The following is a 21,849-nucleotide window of genomic DNA, read 5'->3' as shown; positions in this document are numbered from 1 at the left end:
AAACCCTTCTTTTGAAATAACCCTTAAACCTCATTTTATAAGGAGTGTTTCTTTTTTTGAAAGAGGGTATTTCGAAATAGCGCCCGGACGCGATTATGCAAATGAAGCACCGGAAATTCAAATCCACGCTTCATTTTCAATTTTGTTCATCTGCATTTACATTCCTCTCTTGAAAGAGGAATGCAGTGTAGACATATCCGAAGTGAGTAACAGATAAAGATGAATGTAATGCCAAATGTCACCTGGCCAAAAATAGCTTTTCAATTAGAGAATTTCAGAAGAAAATATACCTGCTAAAACATTGTTGACAGTGGTATATTAAAGGGAATGTACATACTTAGAGTAAAAAATACTAGATGCTCTCTCTTTCTGATGATCTGCTACTAAAATGGGGAACAACATCTGATTTGTGAGAGCAAAGGACTGGGAGTCATGTGGTGTGCTCTGTTTTCAATCCTGCCATTGATTCATTGTGTAACCTTGGGCGAGTCATGTAACCTCAATTTCCCTTTTGGTTAAAATGGTGTTAATGATATTTTCTGACTCGGTAAAGCACTTTGTGATACTCAGTTAAAAGACACAAGTGTAAAGTTATTAAAGAACACTAAATAAGCTAGCAACTCTCTTGTTTGAACAGCTGATTACTTTTGTATTGATGTGATTTCTAGAGTATTACAAATGACATCCCCACTAATGAAAAATGTAAGGTATTTGTGGGAAGTAGTAGTTCTCTAAATAATGCATCATGTTCAATGTAGAGATGTTAGTAAGTAGTCGACTATCCAATAAGCATAAGCTTATCAGGTAGTTGACTTAGAGTATTGACTACTTGCTTCCTGCCCCTATGAGAGGCAGAAGTGGGAGGGGAACCAGGTGCTGGTGCTAGGGGGAGGTGGCTTAAAAGCCAGTTCTCCCCAGCACTGTCTCCACAGTGCTACCTCCGCCCCTCCCCAACCCTGCTGTCTCTAATAGGTGAAAGGGGGGAGGTAGGGGAAGGTGCTGCAAAGCAGCCTTCTCCCACGGTGGGCCAAGGCTTGCCGTGGGCAGGGGCTGGTCAAGCAGCAGCCCCTATCTATGGGGGTCCCAGCAGGGAGCTGAGTCCCGCCATTGTTGGGGTTGCTGCCGCCAAGCAGCCCCTGTTTACGCCGGCCCAGGCTGGCCATGCACAGGGGCTGCTCAGGCAGCAGCTCCCTCTTCCACTGCTCCAAAACTTCACGGGAGGGGGGGAGGAGGAGGAGGAGGATGCCACTGATCCACTGAGTAGCAGCTTAAGTAGGGCTTCAGAAGGAAAACCACTGCTAGTCCCATGTATCTTAGATGAGTGGCTGGATCAGTCTTTTCTAGGAGAAGCAGCACTTGAGTGAACTACTTCTCTATGGGTCTTTTATTCCTGCCTTTTTGTTCAAGCAGTTCTTTGGAAATGCTTATCTTTTCAGCATCTTTGGACTGATGGGTGGGCAGCTTTTTAAACAGGCAGAGGATTGTGGAAATGCAGATGGAGGAAAGGGGGGAGATTGTGAAGGTAGGGAGAAGTAGAGCAGGAAGAAAAGGAAAAGAGATTAAGGAGATCCTTCCTCTGAATTATAATACCAAAAAAAAAAAAAAAGGGAATCTTCACAAAAATTTGCCACTTTAAAAGTCTTCATAATCATAGAGGGCATGGCTCTTTATAATCCGTATAAACACTAAACATCAAATTATCAGATCATGCTGTTTTGTTCATCTGGTTACCAAGTACCCTAAATATAAGTATTGAGTAAATACCTTTTGTTTGGTGTACTCTTTTGTGTATTTGGGTGCAGATTTTTAGTAAAATAAGTTTTTGGATTCTTTGCATATGGAAGGTAATACCTATACACCAGAAAACCACAGCATCTGAGGCCATTAGCAATAACATTCTGGGTTTATCTTTGGAGACAGCTAAAATTATCTGTCATAAAGCAGACCATCCAGAAGATCTTTCTTTGCTCCTTTAGAATGTGAAAGGCTTCTTGCTTGTAGGAGGGATGAGCAGCACTGGGAATACCTATCTTTTTGGAATTTGGTGTTTTCTGGTTACACTTATTTTCTTATTAGCAGTGAAGACTGTAATTAGTTATTTAGTTTATTTTTTCTGTCTATTCATTTATGTATTTTTCCTTCTTCAGTTTATTCATAAATAGACTTATTCCTTTGAGACCCATGAAACCAGCAGAACAGATAGAGTAATACTGTTCTTTTTATAGTTCCATATCTTTTGAGTCATGATAGTTTGCTTGCTTTCTCCAAAATAGAGTTGCCATATGTGGAGAGCTTAACATATGACACTGATCCAGAATATCTAAAGGGAGCAGGTTTTTGGATTGTCTTCTTTTTACGGGGTTGGGGTGGGAAGGTGTTACATAGTAGCTTTTTTGAATTATAACTACATGTTAAACTTTTTTCTTCAGATGACCATTAGGAGCACTTGTATTACAAAACAACAGCACTCAGATGTTAATGGATTCCCATATTCAGCAAGTTGTTCAATACCATTTCTAAGAGTCCATTTGCCCTTTATGATGATTGAGTTGGATGGAATCAGAGTCTACTTCTAAAAACAGAGTAGCTGTGGAATGTTTAATCTTGCTTTTCTGTAGTCTTTGGAGAAGCAGAATTTTTCTCTCATATCAGCCATATTAGGAGAGCATTTCTAGGAGAGCAGCTACTGAACAACTGGAGCCTATGTAAAAATTATAATAACCTGAGACAATTGTGATTTATTTTCCTTTTGAAGAGTAGTTTCCAACTTTCGATACAAGTATATATGGAGGATATTTATGGATACTTTAGTATGAAGTTCCTGACTTGTAGGCTTTCACTAGGGAAGATTTTACTTGTTTGTTTTTTTTAAACTTGAATTTTTTGATACTTTTGTTTCAGTTATTATTTGTTTTCTTTTAGTCTAGCTCCTTCTACTTGAGGTTTTTTTTAATTAATATTTGGGATGTTGTTGTTTGTTTCATTGGTGGTTAATTGAGATATCAAATATAATTTCAATCCAGAATTAGAACGAGAAGTTGGTTTTTAAAAAGATCTTGAAACACAAATATCTTCCACAATGGATAACTAACTTTAGAAAGCTTTTTTAAAAAAAAACAAAAATCATTGCAGTATCCTATGATATAAGGAACAGAGAGCCATACGCTAAAGAACACCTATATTTTACATTGGTGGGCTCTTACATATTAGAAAGTAAGTATAGTACAAAACTCTAAATAGATAAGGATTTTCAAAAATTTTCCAAAGTGTAGAACACATTTTAATAGAAAAGTTGTTTCTCATTCACATTTGTGCAGATTACCTGCTCTTTAATTTAGCAATAGTTCTGTTACAGCAATTGCTTCCTTTTATGGAAAAGTAATATTAGGGGAAAAAAGCAGTTTTGGTCCTTTTAATGTAAAAGGAAGGAGCCAACACTATTGTATCAGCCAACTCTTTGCAGGTTGCCACTGGTTCATGGACAGTAGTTTGAGAGGCTTGGTATTAGAAAAAATAACAGGGAAAACAGAAAATGAAAATTTTAAATTGATTTTGCTAAAAATACCCTACCCCTTTTCTGTTTCACCTCATGTGGAAATTTCTTCAATCAGCTGATCCTTAAGCTTTAGCAAAATAGGCATTGTTCAAAACGTCAAATGACTGATATATTAGGAGAAACTAACATAGTTAAGTGTCCAATTCTGTGTTCAACATCTTTCCTGAAATTGCCTATACAGAGTATATACAAAACTGTGAGTTAAGTTTGTCTTGAGTTTTTTGAAGCAGTCTTAAGAGGGTTAGACATTTATCCTTGACATTCACCTGTCTAAATCGCCTAACCTTTGAGACACTAAATCAAGACTTGCTGGCTTGATCTTGCAAAATCCTGATAGTAAACATTACATCAGTGCTTTGGGTTGACCATTGTAGAATTATAATTTGTGCCTTCTAGGGTACAAACTTGATGAAAATATCTAACAAGTGCTGTAAGATTTTTTTTCCTATAAAACTGGACTGTTGTGTTTGGACATTGTCTTTTATCTGTCTGGAAAGTCCCGTGCATGTTCATGTATTCATAATAATATGGATCAGAAAGCTATTCCATGCTTTAAGCATATTACTTGGTTTTGTTTTAGGTGCTTTCCAATGGGAATTGTTGGAAGAAGATATAAAAAAGAAGTTGAAAGACACAGGAGAAGTTGAGCTTGTGCTTGAGAAGGTTAAATGTGTCCTGAAAACTCCAGGAAAGGTCAAAATTGCCATTATTTTCTTTTGTAATTATTTTTAATATAGAATAATTGGACTCATGAAAAATAACTCTTCATAATGATCTTTGTTGTTAAGAAGCATTGTGGTTTATGGAATATTGTCTTCTATCAACTGTTCTTTTAAAAAACAACTTAGATTTGTGCAGTGTTATAGCCATGTTGATTCTAGAGAAACAAGGACAAGGTAGCAAATTTTATTGGACCAACTTCTTATGGGAGGTGCTCTCAAAAGTTTGTCCAGTAAAAGATGTGACCTCATTCACCTTGTCTCTGTAATAATATAGATGCACTTCCTAAGCACAATGCAGGTTGAACCTCTCTAGTCCAACACCCTCAGGACTCGACCGGTGCCAAATCGGAGAATTTGCCAAACCAGGGGAGATCAATATTGTTTAGCAGCATTACCAACACTTCCACTGATGAGTGAGGTCTTAGAGGACATTTAGGGGTAAATTAGAGCTAAATAACAGCACAGAACTCTGAGAGCCAGGACTAGTGGCTATAAACAAACTTTATGGGACTGCAGGAAACTTGTTCACACGCACATTAAGTGGACATCTCATTAACTAAAATCATGCCAGACCACAGATGTTACTAAACTAGAGAGGTTCAACCTTATATTAATGTAAATTTGATCAGTGAAGTTTGCATAACAGTAGGTTACTTAAAAGATTAACATTACTTTCTCCATCATAGTCCGCCTACTGAACAGTAGTTCAAATGAAATACAGAGTGTCTCAGGAAAGTTTACCTTTATGTGTATATGCCAGAAGTTCTCTCTCTCTCCAAGAAATCAGGAGATGATTTCTTTAAGTATGTTTTGTGAAGTAAATATCTATGTATTAATTATATTTGAACCAAAGTTATTTCACTATGAAATGTAGTTTATATTTAAAATTTACCCAACCTTGTTTGGGTTATAACTCAATATTTGTATTTTTGGAAAATAAATGTAAGTGCTTCATTTGAATCATTGCTCTGGGATGGGGCTAAGGGATTCATTATGCAGTCTACCCTGGGGTGAGAGAACTACCGCAGTCCTCTCTTACTGCAGCAGCTTGGGTCCAGGTGAGAGGTGCCTCTTCTTGGCTGCTGCAGCTCCAGTGGGTACAGCCTGGGAAGTGTAGCTTTCCCCTCACTCCCTGATGAAGGGAACAGCCAGCAATGTTCCCACATCCATCAGAAGGGGTGGGGGAGCTTCAGATTCCCTCGTGGCCTTCCAAAAGAGTGCATGGGGTGTGCAAGGCTGGGAGCTAGGGCAGTAACAGGCAGGGGTGAGGGGAGGCAAGCCCAACCAGCCCATTTCTTCTGCTTGGTGAGTCTGATTCTTTGCAGTGTAGTTTTATGAGAAACAGTCCCATTCCAAGCACATCCCATTTTCCTGGCACAAGAAAACCCTTACCTTGCTGTAAGTTATGATAAGAGGAAGCTGTATAATGAATTTGGTGGTCCTAGCTCTTACTGTTTGAGTTCTTGAACAGACAGACTCTCAAATTTTGTAGCAGATGTATTAAAATACATCGTGTTCTAATTTGAAATGGCTTCAGGGGGTAGCTGAGTTAGTCTGTACAGGATAAACTTAAAAAACAACAAATGGCCTGGTAGCACTTTATAGACTCACAAAACATGTAGGTGGTATCATGAGCTTTCATGGACACAGCAACTTCTTCAGATGACCGGAGTTTTGGTTTCTGAACCTTAAGTGTTGACTTGCTTAGCACTGTCAAACTTTTCTTCACAGTTATGAGGCTGTCAAACTTTTCTTCACAGTTATGAGGCTAACAGCATACCTTTTTTAAAATTAAAATTGTAGCTCTCACAAGCGTTTGATTTCCTTATTGGGGCTTTAAGAAAAACACTAATAAAGTCTCAATACAATTGCAAGAGTTGGCAACAATGCAACTGAAAGATGAAGGGTACTTGGAAAGGCATTCTGCTTTTATAGCATTCCTCTTAAATGGGAGCTTTTATATTTCTCCTGCTTCTCTGAATGGCAGATGATGAAAAGGGAGGGCCATAAAAGAGAAAGAAGACTCTTATTGAAAAGATAATCTTTTAAACTGGTGTTCCCTCTGGTCTTTCTTGCTGCCCTGGATATATACATCAAGCGTTTTCTTGTAAAATTAAAAATTGTTACATAAATTAGATCAGATTTTAAATATCAGTTGAGCCCTGTTTAAAAATCATTATTAAAATAATATTGGTGATTTTGCTGAATGAAGTTTAATTAATTTGATTTTCCTTTTTAATTTCTCATATTGAACTTCAGTTACACATTTTTAACTTTAGGTAAAGTTTCTAAATTCACAAAAATTATTGAAAATAGTAATTGAAATAAAAGTGAAAGAATTAGTTTTGAGGAAGGATTTGAAGAAAGTAAGAATACTTGGCTTTGGTTTAGATTACCAACTTAAAACAGCATAACTATGTCATTTGTATGTGGAAAATCCATTTCCCTGAGTGATGCAATTATACCGACCTAACTTCTGATGTACATGGTGCTGTATTGACTGAAGAGTTTCTCCCTTGGAGGTAGCTGCTACCTCTGAGAGGTGGAGTATTTGATAATGGGAGAAGTTCTCCGGTTAGTATAGGTAGTGCCTTCGCTAATGTTTACAGTAGCACATCTGCAGCTGTGCTGCAAAAGTTTTATAAGCATAGAGAAGCCCTTGGTTTGCAAGAAAACTGTCGTTTCAGATGTAGGCAGTAGTGTATTTGAAAATCCCCCACAAAGGTGCAAGTAGGAGTAGGAGACAAAGAAAATGACATGAGGAATGATCTGACCATAGGCTGACATGTGATGTTAGAAATAGGAGCTTTAACAATAACAATGAGCAATTCCAGCTTTTCAAAGGAAGAGACAAGGAACTTGAGAAGAGTTATGATATGGCTGAAATGGTAAAAATATATTTATAACTCTCTTAGGGTACGTCTACACTTGCACCCTAGTTCAAACTAGGGATGCAAATGTAGGAGACCGAAATTGCTAATGAAGCAGGGATTTAAATATCCCGCACTTCATTAGCATGATCTCGCCAGTGTGTTACTCCACTCAACAGCTGTTTCGAAAGTGAAAGTGTGCTCTGGGATGCGTTAGTTCGAACCAAACCCCATGCTTCGAACTAACATTAGTCCTCAAAAAATGAGGAGTAACATTAGTTTAAACTAAGGGGTTTGGTTTGAACTAACGCGTCCCGGCGTGCACTTTCATTTTTGAAACAGCTGTTGAGCAGAGTAACACGCCGGCGAGATCATGCTAATGAAGTGCGGGATATTTAAATCCCTGCTTCATTAGCAATTTCGGTCTCCTACATTTGCATCCCTAGTTTGAACTAGGGTGCAAGTGTAGACGTACCCTTATGTAGCATAGGTCAGAGATGGAGAGACCATAGGGAAGATTTTAGTGGTCCAAATGAGAGAGAGCAATGTTATGAAACAGGTTCTGATAATGGTGATGTAGAGGAAGAGTCAGATTTTAGAAATGTTACAGTGGAAGCAGTAGGCTTTGTCAAGATTTTTGCATTTGAGCAAAAAAGAAAAAAGATGCCAGGGTCTTGAAGGTTATAAATGTGAGAGATGGAGAGGCTAGTGGAGTTGTGAACAGTGATGGCAAAAGAATTGGGAGGAAAGAGGAAAATCTTTCATTTCATTTCACTGTAGAACCAACATTTATGTACAACTAGTCAGCAGTTATACATGCCACTCTCTCTTGCAGGCAGCTAGTTCAAAGAATTGCAGATCTCATCAGACGGCAAGACCCTTGCAATTGTGTAATACTTCTCTCAAGCTTTTTTTTAACACACCTGTATTAGCAGATGTCATCTTCCAAGTACAAGGTACAGTGTCTTGTTCTCCCCTCCCCCCCTTAATAACCTAAATATTTTGTAGGCTGAGTAATATTTTCTGATAATCTATTCAGAAGGAGATTGTGAAAAGAAAATGCCTTCTTGATTTTTAGTTTGTGGTGGTGTTACAGCTGTGTTTGTCCTAGGGTTTTAGCGAGACAAAGTTGGTAAGGTAATATTTTTCTTTGAACCAAATTCTATTTGTGAAAGAGACAAGATTTCAAGCTCTTCTGCTCTGGGAAAGGTTCTCTGGTTGCATTTACTTTTAAAATGCTACAATGGGACAGCTGTTCCATCTTGTATTTAGCTCTGATACTATGAATAATTCCTCATTTAACACTAGAGATGCATTTCTGAAAATGTTCATGTTAAGTGAAAACGTGTTATGCGGGGTCAATTTTCCCATTGAAAATAATGGAAATGGTGGGGGTTGCATTTGCGGCTCCAGCTTGCACTTGTTAGCAGCTGGGACTGGGACACAAGGTTGGGGGAGAAAGAGGTCTGGGGAGGTGTTTGTCTCTGGGGAAGGGGAGGACAGGGGAGCAGGCTTGCAGCCGGCGGCTGGGTTTCCCCAGCTGGCCAGTCACGGGCAGCTGCGTGGAGCTTCCCCTGCCTCCCTGCAAAGCGGCAGAGGTTTGCTGCTCGCAGCGCCATTCCCCGGTTGACCCCCTCTGGCCGGACGCAAGGCATCTGGCCAGAGGGGGTCACCAGATAACGGTGCTGCGAGCAGCAAACCTCTGCCACTTTGCAGGGAGGCAGAGGAAGCCTTGCGCAGCTGCTGGCCACCGGCCAGCCCTAGGGGAAATCGTGTTATTGCAGGGACTGGGTCGTGATGTTTGAAAATTTTCCCCCCAAAAAATCATGCTATCGCAAAAATGTGTTAAGCGAGGAATTACTGTATAGCCAAATTTTGAATTTAACCTCGTGTGTGTGTGTGTGTGTGTGTGTGTGTGTGTGTGTGTGTGTGTGTGTGTGGTTTTTTTGAAGGTTTTGTGCAGGTTTCCTTTGAGGATGAAGACTGAGAGGTCAGATATGGAGTGATCATTTTGTGAGAAGTGGTAAAGTGCAGTATGTTGTGTTGTCTTTTATAATTTTTCTGTGTAAGTTCATTTGAGAGTACAGTGATTGTCTGGTTTCACCTACATAATTGTTTTTGGGAAATGAGTGCATAAATGAAGTATACCATATGTTGTAGTAGTTTTGTATAGGATCCACGGTCACCATATCATTTACCAATAAACTTCCACAGAAGAAATAGATTTTTCTGAAAGCCAGTTATTAACTTATGTAGCCTAGATGTACAGAAACTTCTAGAGAGGGAGGGTAAAGTCTGTTTTATAGCCTTAGTTACATGTGTTTTTAGCTTATGCAATTCAGGCTCATGGCTTTAGCCTCCAGGGCCCCAGGTTCAGTCCTACCTACTGACAACCCTGTCCCTTGGCTTTGTACTTATTAAAAAACCCATCCAAATACTTTAAAATAAGATAAAGCCCAGTTCAGGTATAATTTTTCTACCAATCTAGACGCATTTCATTCACTACTTTTGACAAACTTTACTCCATTATGAATAAGTCCCATACTCCATCAACAGGTAATACTATACAAACGACATTACTCACAATTGCCCTAGGACTCAAAATTTGAACTAAATAATACCTCATGCTTTTTAATATGGAAAATACATCATACAGTTCCTTCACTCTTTCTGTCTAGCAGATATGTTCCGTGATGTTGCTGAAGTTGGGATTAAGGTTTTGCTTTATAGTGAGGGGTGTGCTGTTTTGTATTGTGTTGTGGTGTCTATTCTAAGTGTAACTTTTAATAGACTTTTTTCCTTTTGTGCATCATACAGACCTTGAAGAGGAAGAACAAATTTAAATTGTAAAAAGTGTCAGTTCAAAAGAATTTGTGTAATTTTGTTCTGGTACTTTTAATAGTGAATACTTAAGAAATTTAAAATATTTAATATTTTTGATTGCTATTGAAATGACTGTGAAGACTATAGGCTAGCTCCTCTACTCACCAGCTTTGTTTTGTGTAACCTTGATGCCAAGTGAGGGAAATCTGATGTGGAGTAATGCAGCCAGTTTTTAGTCCTTTCCAGTTACTGAAGTAGCCCAGAGAGTTTTCTTCTCTGACTTAATACAAGAGAGGGATGTGAATGGTTAACTGTACAAAACACCGTACTGCACCCTATCACTTCTCACAAAAGATCACTGCATATCTGATTTCTCAGTCTTCATCCTCAAAGGAAACTTTTAACAGGTGAGACCTGCTGGTTCCAGTTAACTCATTGGGGGCTGAAGCAGCTCCCCGCCCACTGCAGACAGGGGGCTGCTTCAGCCTTGTGAGGCTGGGTGTGCTTTAATCATCTGGAGCAGCCTCTGTCCGTGGTGGCCCCAGCCAGGGCACGCCACACGCAGATATGCTCCAGCCAGCCAGAGCAGCCTCTGTCTGTGGCAGGGGGAGGAGGGCTGGAGCTCCAGCCCGTGCCCCTTTTATCTCTTTAAACATTGTGTTTAACTGATTAATCAATTAAATGGGATTTTACATTCCTAATAAGAGAATCTTTAATATAACCAAATAGATTAAAATAAGAACATAAAAATGGCCATACTGGGTCATACCCATGGTCCATCTAGGCCAGTCTCCTGTCTGATGATAGTGGCCAATACCAGATGCCCCAGAGGGAGAGAACACAACAGGTAATCCTCATGTGTTGCCGAAATCCAGAGAAACAGAGGCTAGGGACACCATTCCTACCCATCCTGGCTAATAGCCATCGATGGACCTAGCCTCCATTAATCTATCTAGCTCTTTTTTTTTTGAACCCTGTTAAAGTTATTGGACAGGATGTTACTTATTGATTGAGCAGGATTGTTTATGAAGATTTGTACGTTTTCCTTCACAGAAGTCCCCAAAGGGACCAAAACACTGTATCTGTTTTCTCAGGATCTCTGAAGAATATGTGTATGTACCACAAAAATAATGATGTATTTTGGATAATTTTCACAAGAACTAAATGCACTATCCACTAAGTGGGTGCATGGTAAAAAAAAATTATATATCTTGTGTGTTGTTTCAAATGAGTATCAAACAAGATACTTCTCTGAACACCAGCCGTTTTCCTGACTTGATCACTCCTATCCCTACCTGAAAAACAAAACAAAATGCCTCTCTCCAAAGACTAGACTATTATTGAATTATTTTGTTTTCCAGCTTGAAACATCCAGGGTCAAACATGAAGATTTAATCCTTCAAAAATGGGTATATGAAGAAAAGGAGATTTTTTTTTTGCCTTCAATATAGAATAAAAACAAAAGGATCTTTGATATTGAAAACAAAAAACTAATTCAAAACTTGGCAACCTATTACAGTTCAGCTCTAAGTTCTACTCTTGGAATATTCTTTGTGGGAAGCTGATGAAACAATAGCACCCACTACATATTTCAAAGAAAATATCACTGATGAATAAATTGACATTTTAAGAAGGAGCAGGCCCTCCATTACCAAAATGGCCGCTAAAGAATTTTTTAAAATGGCTTCTTACTGTTGTCTCAGAGTAAGTTCTACTCCAATTGTCCAGTCACAGCTGTGGTAATAAATCTCATTTTTTTTAAGTCGTATGGTTAGAAAAAGTTGAAAAATGTTGTGATGATCCTGCAAACTTAAGTGCTTAATGTTAGGTATGTGAATAGTTCCATTGAGTTTTCAGAATTTGGGCCCCTTGGCTATCATAATATTTGTATCTCAGTAAATGTTGCAACATTGTATACATATACTTGCTCCTAGCTGAAAAAATACCAAAAGTTATTTAATACTCTCAATACTGAATGTGTGTGTATATAATTATATGTAGTATGTCTTATTTAATATGCACCTCATACATATGCATATATACAGTAAAACTCCAGTGGTCCGGCATCCAGTGGTCCGGCACTCTTGATGGTCTGGCACCATCTGGAACCCGGAAGTGCTCCAGGCAGTCGGACAATTGGAGCTGCTCTGCCCCCGGCTTCCCCGAGTCAGCCACTGGTCAGTTTCAGCAGCGGCTGACTTGGGGACGCATGGGGCAGAGCAGCTGAGGTGCTGCCGGGTTGGTCCCGCAGCGCCGAGGGATGCATCCCCCCCCACACTCCACCCCAGACCTCTCATAGCCCCCCCTTCTGATAGTCTGGCATATCTGATAATCCGGCACCCCCGGGTCCTAAAGGTGCCGGATTATCGGAAGTTTACTGTAGATATAAAATATACACAATAGCTATACCAATGTATTTAATGTAAGCTAATTAGATAATCTGAAAATACACACAAGGATGAATAATAACAGAATAAAAAGTAAACACCATTTACGGATGCCTACAAGAAATAAGCCTTGTAAGTGATGAGGAGTTGAGTGAGGAATAGAATGTTTAGTATAATAAACAGGTCAGTTAATTGTAAAGATATATCCTTGTGTGAAAACTCTATATATTTGACTGTATAACTCCTCTCTGCTCTTCAGACATTATCTGTCTTATTAGGCTCTGATCCTGCAGTGTTTTGTATGTGGGTGAACTACTGAATTTGTATGAAGCCTATTCACTTGACTTGAGTGCAACATAGGTACAGATAATCCACCTAGACTCAAAAATTGTAAGGTCCAGGACTTGATCATAAGCTTTTCAAGGAAAGGACTATATAGCACAGAGGTGGGCAATAATTTTTGATGGGAGGGGGCCACTCCAAGATTTTGCAAAGTGGTTGAGGGCTTAAATCATTTCCCTGCCTGCTTGCCTGGCCACGTGCTTCATTGAATAACTGAGCTGAGGAGGGGCGGGGGGTGGTTCTTGGCTGCCTGTTATTCCAACAAGCAGCTTCCATTGGCTATTTTCTGGCCAGAAACCAGCCAATGGGATTGTGCTGGGGGCGGCTCCTGAAACTTCACCCCTCCCTCCAGTTTTAAAACAGAAACGGAACCCTGCAGCCGCGTATTTGCACAGTGCGCAGGACTGCGAGGTAAGCAGGGTAGCCTGCGTAGAACTCCCCACTGCCTCCTTGGGCTGGATCTGGTGGCTTGCTGGGCTGGATTAGTCTCACAGGCCAGATTTTGCCCAGGCCTGATATAGCACCTAGTACCATGGGATTCTGTCCTAATATAAAAACTAAATATTAAGGTCGCATAGGAAATAATGAGATAATATCTAGATATTATTATACATAAAGCATCCGATTTACTCTCATGTGAAATATTTAATTTAGGTTATATTCGTATTTGCTGAAACTGCCAAGAAGTTATTGGATTCTACATTGGATTATTTGCCTTAGTGTGTTTGAATGTGATCTTGCAAAGCCTTAGTTATGTCAGTGATGCTCCTGAAGTCAATGGTATGACTTGTCCAGTGGTTACTTGCCCAGTGCTGCAAATCCTTACATATATTTTTTATTTGTATACAGGAGACACAATGATCCAAATCTTCAGCTGCTGCAAATTGTCATATCTCCATTGACTTCAATAATGGAGTGATGTCTGTTTCTGCCATTTGTGGATCTGGCCTGAAGTGATAAGTACTTCTTTGGTGTTGAGAGCAAGCTGTAGTAATAAATGTGTTGTAATTTTTTTGTTTTACATCTTAATAGGTGCTACTGTACCAGCCCATAAAGCAGTCCTCGTGGCTCGCTGTGAGGTAATGGCAGCTATGTTTAATGGAAGTTATATGGAAGCAAGTAGTTGTCTGGTTCCTGTTTATGGGGTTTCCAAGGATACCTTTCTCTCCTTCCTAGAGTATCTATATACTGACTCTTGTTGCCCAGGTAAGCAAATGTAAAAATATCTTATATCCTTTAACTCCTTGCATACTTCAGGTATATTTTTGCCCCCCAGATTTTTGGGAGGGGGATAAGGAGGAAGAGATAAACCAGCACTTTTTTTCATTTCTCTGTGTCTGCAACATACAGAATGAAGGCTTCGTTTCTTCTCTAGTGATTCTAACCTATTTGACACAGCTGGAAAACGTATTAAAGTTTTATACTTCTCTGTAAATTAATATTCAGGTATAATGCCAAATAAGATGAAGTGAAAAGTTTCCAGTAGTATTCTTAACAGCTTCATCCTTTTGCATTTGTGTCAAAATAACAATGTTATAAACAAGTACATTGGAAAGAATTTTCATTACCAGATGCTGTAAATTCACTAGTAAAAATGTTCATATTGGTGAATGTATATTTGGTTAAAGATTTCTACTGTCTGAAGATATTTCTTAGAAACTTTTTGTCTTAGTTGTGACTTCCTGTGGCACAATAAGAAAATGAAGAGCCCTTCTTTAAAAAGGAAAACATATTTTTTCATGACTTACCAAAATAGTGCATCATTCCAATGAAATATTTAATGGAATTAGTGTGAAGTAAAATAATAAATTGTTTTTTTCATCTTCTACTTAAATAACACAATGAAATTAAATCTGAAGTAATTTCAAGGCAATTCCAATGCTTTGAGGCCATTTTCTAGATTAGAACAGTATATTTAAACTTTCTTTCTAGTCAGAGTTCCAGGCTAGTACAACGCTTCGGATTTATACAAAGGACATATATAGACATAAAACATGTATTTTATTAATGTTATAGCAAAACTGATGACTATACTGTACAGGCAGTCCCCGGGTTACGTACAAGATAGGGACTATAGGTTTGTTCTTAAGTTGAATTTGTATGTAAGTCGGAACTGGCTCCAGATTCAGCTGCTGCCACTGAAACTGACCAGGGGCTGACTACAGGAAGCCGGAGGCAGAGTTGCTCTGCCCCCAGCTTCCAGGAATCAGCCTGATCAGTTTCAACAGCTGCTGAATCTGGAACCTGGGACAGAACAGCTGGGGCGCTGCCCGGTAGGTTCCCACAGGACCAACCCGGCAGCACCCGAGCTGCTCTACCCAAGGCGTCCCGCAACAAAAGCCTGGTCTGCTGGGGGGGGGGGGGGCGCACTATCTGCGCCCCCTCCCTCCCCAAGCACACCAGGGAAAGCCACTGGAAAAGCCAGGGGGACAGGAGCAAAGCCGCCCAGGTGGCGGCTTTGCTCGGGTGTCCCCGGTCTGCTGGGGGAGTCCAGCGGCTTTGCTGGACCCCCCCAGCAGACCAGGGAAACCGGGAGAAGCTTTTCTCGCCCCGGAGGACACGGGCGGCAACCTGCCGCCCGTGAGCTCCAGGGCGAGAAAAGCCCCGTTTGTAAGTGCGGATCAGACCTAAGTCGGATCCGCATAAGTCGAGGACTGCCTGTACTGCAGTAAATCACAGATTTTGATTGAAGTAATTTTGGTTTTATAAACAAGCATGAAGAATATTGCAAATTTTAAGTTGCAGTAACTAAATATTTCATCTGCCTTCTCCTAGTGAACATGAATGAAACTACTTTTTAAAGTAACACTCCTTTTTCATCTCTTCCCTCCCTCCCCCGCTCTATCTGCTTAAATGTTGTCAGATTTACTGTTTGAGTTGAAACCTCGTTATATCATGTCTGACTTCATGAAATTTTGCATAATTTTATAAAAACAAATTATAGCCATACAGCAAAATGATATAAGTTGGAAGGTCAAATCCTAAATTCACTGAAGACTTCTCAATTGTGAGAGGACAGCAATATTTGACCCATACTCTAGAACTGTGGTATCCAACTATAGCAAACTAGGCACACTCAACAGGCCAAATAGACACATTGTTCAAGCCAATTAGCCACAATCAACTGGCCAAATAATCACATGTGACTGGTGGCTAGCTTGTTGGACACCGCAGCTTTAGAACACAGGAAGGTTTAGTAACAACATATTTGGAAGATAAAATAGTGACCACTCTTTGAAATTAAATACTTTTCTGCTAAAATAGATTTCACCTGTCAAAAATTGTGAAATACGGTACGGAAACATAAGAAAATGATCAGCAGTCCTTGGATTTTATTTCTATTCCAAGCAAATTTAAGTGGTTATTGTAAAAATGGTTTTAATCAGCCTGCCAATGAGTACAATAAACATAAGTCATGTTTTTTATTTTTTTTATCAGCCAGTGTTTTGCAAGCCATGTCTCTCTTGATTTGTGCTGAGATGTACCAGGTATCCAGACTCCAGCATATCTGTGAGCTTTATATCATCACACAGCTGCAGAGTATGCCTAGTAGGGAATTAGCATCTACAAGTCTCAGTGTTGTCAGTTTGCTTAGAAAAGCCAAGGTATGTATTGCTCAGACATGAATATGTAATACTTTAGTGATGGAATTTCTTCAAAATATTTTTGTTGATATTTCACTTTTCAGGGTTTGATATTTGTATCTGCTTTCTAGGGATTTATGATAGCATAATGAGAGAGCCAAGAACACAGCCTGCCAAGAACACAGCTTCTCCCTACCTTTGTGCTGTGAGAACTTTCTTATTTGTAGCATGGCTGTGCATTTGTGATACATCCTGGCACTGATGGCACATATAAGTAGTAATCCAGCTAATTTGTGTATCTTCTATCATAAAGCATTCAGTGAATCTAGATACAGTGGTTCCTCCTCTAATGCTAAGGAGCTATCTTCAACTGCACCACATCTCAGTAACACAGATGGACTGGACAGAGTGTGTGTTTGGAAATGATAAATAAACAACCAAGTGGTAAGAGGAAGATAGAGGAGCTGAGGAAAGAGGCGACCCAAAAGTGAAAGACAAATTGGGGGAACAGAAAAGGAGGGTAAAAACAAGACAAAGATGAAATCATTTATAGGGGTCCTAGATAGAAAGTGCAGCCTCTTAAAAAAACAGTGTTTCATTAAAAAAAAGGAGAGGGCAGAATTAGCATACTTATAATAAATTATTGCAAAAAATACATAAAGACAAGGGAGAGAGGAGCTAAGAGCTTTCTGTAGCATTAAACAGGGATTAGTTATACTTTGTTAGATAGCTAAATTTAGTTTAGCTTCTGTTATATTAACCAAACTTTTTTAGAAAAGATAGACATACTTTCAACAGTAACTTTGAAATTGAATTCTAACAGGGCCTGTATTTTCTCAGTTCTAGTCTGCTTTGTGGGACTGTTATGATGGTTGGCAGCTATTTGTTTTCTGCCTGTCTTCTGATATTTCAAACATGTTGTGTTGTAGTTTATTTTTTGGTAAATAGAGGTAATAATTAGAATAAAAATTGTCTTTTTAAAAATTTCTCCTATTACATCTGGTTTTCAGTAATTGTTAAGAGAAAGGGTCTCCTGATCATTCCCTTACAGATCTGGGAATCAAAAAACGATTAGCTTCTTCCTGTGACAACTGTTACTCAATTCTCCTTCCATATTTAACTGTGGAACAACTTCAGTAATAGCACCTGTGCTTTCTTGACTCTAACTACCTCATCTTCAGTTAAAAGCTTGAATTTCAAGGCTTTTCAGGTAGTTAACTAATTTCTTTCTTTAAAAAAGAAGAAAACCCTTTTCCATTATATTTAGACTGAAGAAGTGTTAAGTAATGCTAATTCTGAGCATGTAAGGACATAAGTACATCTTTCCAAAGTTTTATTTGTCTGTTTTATACGTTTAATCAAAATTATATCTCACTTCCCAGGACTTGCTATTTAAACACCATATAACAACAAAAATTTACTGCTGAATTCCACTGTGGGGAGGGGTTTGAGTATCTGCTGCTAAATACTCTTTAGCTAAGGAGTTTTCAACAGTTGTCACTATCCCCAGTTCACATGTAAAAAGGCTTGGGCATCTGTATGGTACTATATTTATTTCCATCTGATATTGCTCTCAGAATTTGTATGTCATTGCCAGTTTGTTGGGCTATTTTTTTCCCTAATGTATTTTTGTCCACACCTGCCATTCTTTGTTTGCTATGCTGTTATTTTGACACTAGACATCTTAAATTATTTTTTTCTTTACGCTTACTCTTTTTGTATTGTAGTGGTCATGAACACTATTTTGTTTCACTTTTGCAGTTTCACAACTCTGACTGCCTTTCAACTTGGCTCCTTCATTTTATTGCCACTAACTACCTCATCTTCAGTCAAAAGCCTGAATTTCAAGATCTTTCAGGTAGTTAACCAAATCTTGCCTTTTAAAAGGGGAGGGGTGGTGACACGACCTTTTCCATTCTATTTAGACTGAAGAAGAAATGCTAAGTAATGCTGCTTCTGAGCATGTGAGAACATAGGTGCATCTTTTTGAAGTTTTATTTGTCTGTTTTAGACATTGAATCAAAATTACAACTTACTTCCCAGGACTTACTATTTAAACACCAAATAATAAGCAGAATATTTGTTTAAGAAAAAAGTTAGGGTCTCTGTATTGCTGATAGAACTTATTAGGAAACAAGTGGTTAAATGGCACATCGTTCATGCAAATAAATCCAAGTGACAAAGCACTCAAGTCAAGTTGGTTTAAGAAATGGAAGTGGAAGATGTAAATTATTCAGTTTAAGCCAAACTTTGTGAGATGTATCCACCAGTTTGCTTTAGGAGAAATGTAGAAATCATCTGCCTGATTAATAGAAGTTGCATAAGCTCATCACCCATCACATTATAGCCCTATTGTACTCTGCTGATAGCTGTACTTATGCTTGTCCTGGTCCAAGAAAATTGGCCATGGACATCCTCTGCTGCGGTTTGATTCAGGAAATGCTGGGACACTGAGTTAGAAAGATGTATGTTGCCTAACTATTATTAAGATTCTGTGTTTGTCACAGAAATCACAGATTCCTTGACTTTCCATGAGTTCTGCAGTAGCTAGTATACAGGCAGTCCCCGGGTTATGTACAAGATAGGGACTGTAGGTTTGTTCTTAAGTTGAATCTGTATGTAAGTCGGAACTGGTGTCCAGATTCAGCCGCTGCTGAAACTGACCGCCAGTTCTGACTTACATACAGAATCAACTTAAGAACCCCAGGCGTCCCCAAGTCAGCTGCTGCTGAAACTGATCAGCAGCTGATTCCAGGAAGCCCGGGGCAGAGCAACTCGGCCTCGGGCTTCCTGTAGTCAGCGCTGGTCAGTTTCAGCAGAAGCTGACTTGGGGACGCCTGGGGCAGAGCAGCTGGGGTGCTGCTGGGTTGCTCCAGTAGCGCCGCTCCTCGGTGCTACTGGACCAACCCAGCAGCACCCCATCTGCTCTGCCCCAGGCGTCCTGATTCAGCCACTGCTGAAACTGACCAGCAGCAGCTGAATCAGGACCTGGGGCAGAGTAGCTGGGATGCTGCCGGGTTGGTCCAGTAGTGCCCAGAGCGGCGCTGCAGGACCAATCGGCAGCACCCCAGCTGCTCTGCCCCAGGGTCCAAAACAAAAGCCTGGTCTGCTGGGGGGGGGGGCACACTAGCTGCACACCCCCCCCCCCAGCCGACCAGGGACACGGGGAGCAGAGCCGCAGCGGCAGCGGGGTGCCGCGCCTCTGAGGCTTTGCTCTGGCAAAGCCTCAGAGGCGCGGGACCCCGCCGCGGCTGCAGCTTCAGTCCCAGTGCCTGTGGTCTGCTGGGGACGGTCCCCAGCAGACCACAGGCACCTGGACTGAAGCCGCAGCCGGGTCCCGCGCCTCTGAGGCTTTGCCAGAGCAAAGCCTCAGAGGCGCGGGGAACCGTCGCTGCTGCCGCTTCAGTCCCGGTGCCTGTGGTCTGCTGGGGACGGTCCCCAGCAGACCACAGGCACCCGGACTGAAGCTGCAGCCGCGGGGGGGTCCCGCGCTTCTGAGGCTTTGCTCTAGCAAAGCCTCAGAAGCACGGGAACCCGCCCGGTGCCCCTGGTCTGCTGGAGACGGTCTCCAGCAGACCGGGGCACCGGAGCAGCTTACGAACGGGGCTTTCTCGCCCTGGAGCTCGCAGGTAGCAATCCGCCACCTCGACCTCCGGGGCGAGAAAGCCCCGTTCGTAAGTGCGGATCCGACATAAATCGGATCCGCGTAAGTCGGGGACTGCCTGTACCTGGCCTGAGGGCTGCCTGAGCTGCTCTGGCAGCCCTAGGGCCAGGTGTATTGGCTGCTTCTGGAGCAATCATGGCCCCCACCCCAGCTCCCCAGCATCAGGAGTTTGGGGAGGGGAGGGGCTTGGAGTGTGGGGGTTGTTTACCTGCGGAGGGAGGGTGGAGGGCTCCTGGGAAGTACAATAGGAATTCCTCTTTTGTGGTTTCTAGCTCCATATGCTGCGTCTGCCTGCAAGCACTACCCTCGCAATTCCCATTTGCTGTGGCTCCCGGCTAATGAGAGCTGTAGAATTAGGTCTGGGGTAAGACTGGAGGCAGAACATGGAGCTAAGAGCTAGTGGTCACCACTTCCCAGGAGTTGGGTACCAAGCTTGCCACAGGTGACCTCTCTCCCAAGCATCTGTAGTAGCTTGCCCCCTCCAGCACCCACAGTGCCCCCAGGGCTGCCCCCCAAACTTCCCCTCCTCCCCAAATATTAGTCAAGGGGTTTATATATAGTACAAGTCATGGATAGGTTATAAGTTGTGTTTTGTTTGTTTGTTTTATTGTTTATTGCCCCTGACTTGTCTGAATTTTACTAAAAATACCCATGACTAAAATGCAGACTTAATTATGATGACCTAAAACTGTTTATTGGTGGTGGTTGTTTTTTTAAGTTTTTTATGTTTTGAGAACACCTGTGACAAAATTAAAAAAAAAATCAGCACACAACAAAAAGAAAATTCAGCATTAGGGCTTGTTTAACCTTTTGTCTCTTATCAGCAGCTTTCATTGATCTGTATGAAGTTGAGTTATTAGAGATGTATCCGCACCTCTTTGTCACTCGCAGTATAGGAAGTCATAGTGAAGAATGAACTACTCCTTGTTCATTTTGGCCACATAAGAAAGTGTACACTGTTGCTCCCTGTACTATATCTCTCTTGTAGATAAAGGATTTGTCTGTAGGATTGTCATCTTGGTGTCTCTTCTAAATACTAAGTTCATTTAAAATTTACTTGAATTTATCACAAGGGTATTGAGGCAGTTGATTTTTACACAGTTCATTGCTTAAAAAATATAGGCACAATGGACAGAATTTCAGCTTTAACTTTGTGTCTCCCTTCTGTTATGGATTTCTATGTTAATGTTGTTTAAACCGATTTTTAGAATTTTTCAGTTTGTATTTTATTTGTATATATACATAAGTTTAACATTGATACTATTTATGTACTTTTAGCGGACGAACGCGATTTTGTGGAGATGCACAGATGGCCTTCCAATACGTACCTGAAACAGCTTGCCGATTACAGGAACTACATTCACTCCCAGAAATGCCACTGTGTAGTAATGTAACCTGAAGATTGATTATTCACAAAGTGTTCATAGACTAGAGCATCAGAAACTGGGAGTTACGTGGAAGTTATTAAAACTGTAGCAGGGATTAAAATAAACGTTTGAATCCTGCTGAACTTTATAATGTGCTTGCTCAATGGTTTTTCATTAATAATGAATTACTGTGATGCTTTAAAGGAATTAAGAAATACACCATAGGACAGAATAAAGGAGTTAATCCAATATGTAACTCAGGCCTGGTCTAAACTACAAAGTTAATTCTTCATAAGCTGCATGTGTGCATATGCATGTGTTTATACCTATATTTGTCTCTTGCTGATGATGTTAGTACCCAGTTATAACAATGCAGAAACATTACTTCCCTGAACAGCATTAAGCCATGATTGATGTACTGAAGTTGATGCAATGTAAACGTAAACACTACGAGTATGTCTACACTACACGGGTATTTTGAAATAAGATATTTCGGAGTAATAATTCCCAAAATAACTATTTCAAAATAGCATA

At 40.4% G+C, this 21,849-nt stretch overlaps 1 protein-coding gene across 11 annotated transcripts in view; it reads left to right on the top strand.

The window, feature by feature from the left end:
* The window catches only part of RHOBTB3 (Rho related BTB domain containing 3), a 134,669-nt gene extending 112,820 nt beyond the window's left edge, over positions 1 to 21,849 (top strand). For all 11 annotated transcript variants that reach the window (XM_014571319.3, XM_075932113.1, XM_014571317.3 and 8 more), the window contains 6 exons: positions 4,137 to 4,249; positions 7,984 to 8,104; positions 13,733 to 13,906; positions 16,139 to 16,305; positions 18,046 to 18,142; positions 21,227 to 21,849. In XM_014571319.3, coding sequence (XP_014426805.1) covers positions 4,137 to 4,249; positions 7,984 to 8,104; positions 13,733 to 13,906; positions 16,139 to 16,305; positions 18,046 to 18,142; positions 21,227 to 21,342 — 788 coding nt within the window. In that variant the 3' untranslated portion in view covers positions 21,343 to 21,849. The remainder of the gene's footprint in view (positions 1 to 4,136; positions 4,250 to 7,983; positions 8,105 to 13,732; positions 13,907 to 16,138; positions 16,306 to 18,045; positions 18,143 to 21,226) is intronic.

Source organism: Pelodiscus sinensis, chromosome 6 (assembly GCF_049634645.1).
Source record: "Pelodiscus sinensis isolate JC-2024 chromosome 6, ASM4963464v1, whole genome shotgun sequence".
NCBI lineage: Eukaryota > Metazoa > Chordata > Testudines > Trionychidae > Pelodiscus > Pelodiscus sinensis.
The sequence above is the reverse complement of the archived record's forward strand: the minus strand, read 5'-3'. Positions and strand labels throughout refer to the sequence as shown.